Below are 6,194 nucleotides of genomic sequence, written 5' to 3' on the forward strand. Positions count from 1 at the left end.
ATTCCCAGCACCCACATGGCAGCTAACAGCCATCAGTAACACCAGTTCCAGGGACTCCAACAACCCTCTTCTTGCTTCCTTGGGTATTGCATGTCACAGGTACACTTACATACATGCAAGAAAACCACTCAATCACATAAAATAGAAACAAATTTTAAAGAGTTAAAGTTCTGGGACTGGAGAGATGGCTCAGTGGTTAAGAGCACTGACTGCTCTTGCAGAGGACCCAGGTTCGATTCCCAGCACCCACATGGCAGCTGTGAACTGTCCTTTACTCCAGTTCCAGGGGAATCCGAAGCCCTCTTCTGACCTCTGTGGCGTTGCACACGGCAGGTGCACTCACATACATGCAGGCAATACACTCATATACATAAAATAAAAATAACATTTTAAAAAGGAGTTAAAGTTCTGATTGTGTGAAATAAAGATACATGAATGAAAATATTAAGCACAGCCTCCTGTATAATCACTGGGTAGTAAACTGCAGTTACTGTGAGTGCATACTATTGCCATGTGTTTACAGAGCTGAAAAGTGCTATACAATCCTATGCTTGGATACAGAGAATCCTTTATGATGTGTTTCGGGGCTGTTAATGAGGAATACTAGCTAAGGTTAGTAGCTTTTCTGACCCTGAGAATCCTTTGTAGAAATGAAGAGGGGAAATAGCTGTGCTTGAAGAAAGTAAGTTCAACAGACAGAAAATAAAGAATTTAAAAAAAAACATAAATACCTGTAGGGTTTGCATATCAATCTGCATATCAAGCAGGGGCTACATAACCTCTGTGTGTAAGGCTAAAATATTCCATCACTTAAAATAAACAATTTGGGGTTAAAACAAGGTATTATCTAGATGTTGCAAGAATAAAACTTTTCTCAATATCCATGTGGACTAGAGAAATAGTTATAGAATCATAGGCAAGTATGGTAGCAATACCTACATTCTGAACACTCAGGAGACAGAGGCAGGAGCACCACAGGTTTGAGGCCAGTCACCAGTTAAAACTATGTAGTTGAGACACTGTTTCCGATGCAAAGAGGGGAGGGAAAAAACAGGAGGGAGGGAGCAAATGAAGAATAAGAATTATGTAATGTGAACTACATCTATGACGTTTTGAAGGGGTGATTATTAGAGCAGCGCTGTATGAACAGTGAAAATGTTACCAGTACAGAATTCTAACACATTGAAAAGGTCATTAGACTGTTTTATGATTCTGTTATAAAGTATTTGCCTAGGTAGCCAACAACTTTTAAAAAAAGGACTTACACAATTATAAGATTAAATAGCTTCATCTTTTTGTAGCCCAAGAAAACTAGGCTAATCTATTGTTTTAGGCAATGTAATATAAGATACACTTAAAAGGTTAAAAAATGTCTTTGATAGGTGGTTAATTTGAGAGAAGCTGAGCGTAAACAACAATTACAGAGTAAAGAGATGAAACTGAAGGTTCTAGAATGAGATAATATGGTTCATGAATTAGAATCTGCACTGGAGCATCTGAAATTGCAGTGTGACCGGAGACTGATCCTCCAGCAAAAGGAACATGAGCAAAAGATGCAGTTGCTGTTACATCATTTCAAAGGTACTGCCCTTTTTGTCAGTTACGAAAAAGTGATGGGCTGGGCGGTGGCGCACGCCATTAATCCCAGCAGAGGCAGGGGATCTCCGAGTTCAAGGCCAGCCTTGTCTACATAGGGAGTTCCAGGTCAGCTGGGGCTACAAGGAAATCCTGTCTCAAAGACCGAATAAAACAAAACAAACAACAACAACAACAACAAATGGGTGACGGGCCAGGTGTGGTGGTGCACACCTTTCATCCGAGCACTCAGGAGGCTGAGGCAGGCAAATCTCTATGAGATCGAGGTCAGCCTGGTCTAGATGAATTCCAGGTGGGCTGAGGCTAGGGAGACCCTGTCCAAAAAAAAGTAATGGAATAGGAGAGGGTACTGAGGAAGGAAGCTGGGACTGAATGTGATTACCCAATATGGGATCCAGCATGTATACAGACATACTACCTAAAGAAGTTTTGGGCCTTTACATATTAGGCTACCATGTTTTGGTATAATTTTGATATAAGGCTATTAATGCTTGAAATGCCATCTTCTGCCTGCTCCTACACACGCTTCAGAACAATAGTCATACTAGCTGCTTGTTACTGTCGTTTTTATATGGAAATGTGAGAGAACTTATGGCTTTTTTTTTGCTACAGTTGAAAATGTTCTCTCTCTCCAGAATATAGTACTATGATACTTTAGCACTCAAAGTTAAAGCAGTAAGGTCTGTCATAGTCATAGTTACATTTCTTGTTATAATTTTCAGTTTATCATAAAATTTTGTGTAGTAAAGGTTTTATCTTAGGTCAAAATTGATGGGTACGTACTCTTATTAATGACCAGCAACAGTTCAACAGTATATTCTGGTGTAGAAAGAGTCGTCACAACAGTCAGGCTGCATATTACCTGAGCATGTGGTCAGTACTCAAACAGCTGCTGTGGTCGTAGAATCATTGCCAGTGGATTTCTGCTTCAGCTTCAGTTCAGGCTGCTTAGTCTTGATGCTCATGAATACCCAGCTGAAAATGAGTCAGAGGGATTTGAAAGAAACAACCCAGGGAAGCAGAAAACTGGAAAATATAACTTTTGAGGAAATGCGACAAGATAATTCTACATTAATTAGTAACTACTTAGCCCATTGACAGGATTTCCCTTGGCAGGTTCTCACGCGTTGCATTCAAACATGTTCTTATCTTAGTTATGTCTTAAGGCTCTAAAAGTGAAAACTGAATAGAATTTTTGTGTGTGTATTTTTGAAGTGACTAGGATTATACAACAGAAATTCATGCTGGAGCCAACTGAGAACATTCTTTGAATTATTTCTATAGGGCTGGGGATGCAGCTCAGTTGGCAGAGTGCTTACAAAGCATGCATGAAGCTTTGGAGTCCAGCACCAGCACCTCATAATAATGTACATGGTAGCACATTATTACGATACTCAGGAGCTAGAAGCAGGAAAATCAGATGTTCCAGTCATCCTCAGCTACATAGTTGAGTTAGAGGCTCTACTAGTTACTTTTCTATTGCTGTTGATAAAACACCATGACCAAGAAAACTTATAGAAGGAGCAGTTTATTTGGGCTGACAGTTCCAGAGGGATAAGAGTCCATCATGCTGGAAGAGGACGACAAGAGGCAGCAGGAGCCGAAAGCTGAGTGCTCACTTCTTTAAGCATGTGCAGAAAGCAGAGAGAGGGAGCAACTGGAAGTGGGGCAAAGCTATGAACTCTCAAAGTCTGCCCCCAGTACTGTGCTTCCTTCAGCAAGGTTCCATGATCCTCCCAAAACAGCACCACCAACTGACCCACTTGAACCAGTGGAGGTCACTTCTCATTCAAACCACCACAGAGGCCATCCTAGGCTACATGATACCCTGTCTCAAAAACAAAACCAAATTGTGTATATAGCTGTACAGGTTATTTACAGCAAAGTTGTAACTAACAGTGTTAACACTCTGTGAATTTTCTAATTTCAACTGAATTAGTATGGAAGATAAAGCTGAAATTTTATGTGACTTCCTCCCACCCCACACCTCCTCAAATTCAGACTTGCACATGCTAGTCAAGTAATCTACCACTGATGATTTAAAATAATTGTTTTTGGAGAATTTCCTACGTGAGCACTGTATTGATATCATTTGTACTCCTTACTCCCCCTCTCCAACCCTCCCACACACCCCCACTCCCTCTCAACTTCTCATCATCTTCTTATTGTTATGTATACGTACATACCTATGTACATACATACATACATACATACATACATACATACGTACATACATACTTTTGGGAGCTCATCCCTTAAGTTTTCTCCCTCCCATTCTCTCTTCCTCAACAGCCGTTGACTGCCTGTAGCTCTTCATCTAGAGGTGAGACCCAATGAAATTTTTCCCATCCACATTGGCATGTCACCTGGTGGTGTCATTATGCCAGCCTTGTTTAGGCATATTGTTGAGATTTCATGAGTGCAGATTTTCTGTCATAGCTGGAAAACACTATCTAGTAGCAAGGCATCCTGATTTTCTAGATGTTAGAGTCTTTCTGTCCCCTTTTCTGCAATGTTCCCTAAGTCTTAGGTGTAGGGTTAGGGGCTGTGTTGTAGGTGTATCATTTGGGGCTGGGCACCTCACGATCATGCACGTATCTTCTGCATTTTGACCAGCTGTGGATCTCTCCAGTAGCCTCTGACTGCTGCATAAAGCAGCTTCTTTGATGGTGGGTGTGAGCTGCACTTCTCTGTGGGTATAAGGATAAGAATTTAGAATACAGGTAGAAATTATATTGCTTTAGGAAAATGGAAATGGTAGATTCTGTCAATAGCTATAATTTTTGAAGCATGTGGACTTTTGGGCTGTATATTTCTTGATCCTATAAACCTTGGGATTTTCCATATCCAAAGTTCCCAATGTAAGCCTTTTTGGTCTTTTTGAGACAGGGTCTCTCTAGAGCTCTAGCTAACCTGGAACTCACTATGTAAACCAGGCTGGCCTTGAACTCACAGAGATCCATCTGCCTCTGCCTCCTGAGGCATGTACCACCACACCCTGCTACCTAATGTAAGCTTTAAGTAATATGTTGAATACAATTGATTGGAAGAGTTATAGACATGTGGATATTTCAAAAATAAGAAATGCCTATTTCTGTTGTTCTTAGGATAAGCCTTGTTTGTAGCAACTACAAGAAAATGCCTATGGGTCATGAACATGAAGTGTGTGGTGGGGGTAAGGTAAAGAAGGTGGCCAAGGGCCTAGTACCTCTGAAAAAAATTATAGGAAAAAAAAGAAATTATGGCCAAAACCACATCCATTTGGGTAACAAATACTGACCCTTTAAAAGTGTAACAACATACTTCTGACCTTTTAAAGTTAGCCTGGGGCTGTGTTAAAACGGAATTTTGAATCATTTATTTAAAGCCAATTTTAAATGTAAGTTTTTGTTTTGTAGAGCAAGATGGAGAAGACATTATAGAAACTTTAAAAACATATGAAGATAAAATCCAACAGTTGGAAAAAGATCTTTATTTCTATAAGAAAACCAGCAGAGATCTTAAGAAGAAACTTAAGGAGCCCACAAGGGAAGCAGTCCAGTGGCAGCTAGCATCAGAATGTAAGACTTACGTCTCATACTAACTCAGCTTCTCCAATATTTGGTGAGGTCAAACCTCATTTGTAGTGTAGCATTTTACAAGGAACAAGGTTATTCAGGGTGATCTATTTAACGTGTCTCTGTAGATAAACAGTATCTAGTCTATATGTAAGACATGAACTCCATGGGAGTGAAGGAAAATGAACAAGTGTGTATGTGTAAAGAGAATCATTTTTTTTCCTTATGGGCAAAGCTTTATTCATCATGGAGAATATTTAAATCAAATTTGAAAATTAGGACCAGGTAGGTGGCACACAACTTTAATCTCAGGACTCAGGATGCAGGCAGATCTCTCTGAGTTCAAGACTGGCCTGATCTACACAGCAAGTTCCAGGCCAGCCAGGACTACATAGTGAGACTCTGTCTCAAAAAATTAAAGTACAATATGGTTGAAGTATTATTTCAAAAAACACATTAACTCCAAATGAAAATTATCTGTGGTAGTATAAATGCTGGAGTTAATTCTTCCTTGTGCAATGGATTCATGAAATAAATCACCCCCCCATCCCCTATAGGTACGCCTAACACCACATAGGCAAGTGCTATACTACTGAGCTATTTCCCTAGCCTGGATTGGTGGCTCTGTTCTGTAGTTATCAACTGGAATGTAAACAGTGACTACAGAACTTTTCACTTCACGTACTGGTTGTAGATTGCCACTACAGATGTGTTAGCTTTCTTTTAGCAGCTGACAAATGTACTTTCAAGTACTAAAATATGTAAAATTCAAATATATAAACTAGCACACGGTTTTAATCCCTGCACTCAGGAGGCAGAGGCAAGCAAATCTCTGCAAGATAAGACCAGTCTGGTCTACATAGTGAGTTCTAGGCTGTCTAGCACTATACACAGTGTGACCCTGTCACAAAAACAAAAACAAGATTTCCAGCTTTTTTCAAAAATTACAATTGCTAACAATTTCTGAAAACTAGAGATTTGCACATAGATAACTGTATTCTAGTTTTTAGACTGATTTTTCAGAATCCTGATTTGATTCCC

The 6,194-nt window shown here is 39.8% G+C and overlaps 1 protein-coding gene across 1 annotated transcript in view; it reads left to right on the top strand.

Moving 5' to 3' along the window:
* Kif27 (kinesin family member 27) overlaps nucleotides 1-6,194 on the top strand; it is a 123,711-nt gene that overhangs the window by 115,431 nt on the left and 2,086 nt on the right. The window contains exons 15-16 of the mRNA XM_017800475.2: nucleotides 1,383-1,581; nucleotides 4,995-5,156. Coding sequence (XP_017655964.1) covers nucleotides 1,383-1,457 — 75 coding nt within the window. The 3' untranslated portion in view covers nucleotides 1,458-1,581; nucleotides 4,995-5,156. The remainder of the gene's footprint in view (nucleotides 1-1,382; nucleotides 1,582-4,994; nucleotides 5,157-6,194) is intronic.

This window comes from Nannospalax galili, unplaced genomic scaffold (assembly GCF_000622305.1).
Source record: "Nannospalax galili isolate Female #2095 unplaced genomic scaffold, S.galili_v1.0 scaffold1640, whole genome shotgun sequence".
In the NCBI taxonomy this organism is placed as follows: Eukaryota; Metazoa; Chordata; class Mammalia; order Rodentia; family Spalacidae; genus Nannospalax; species Nannospalax galili.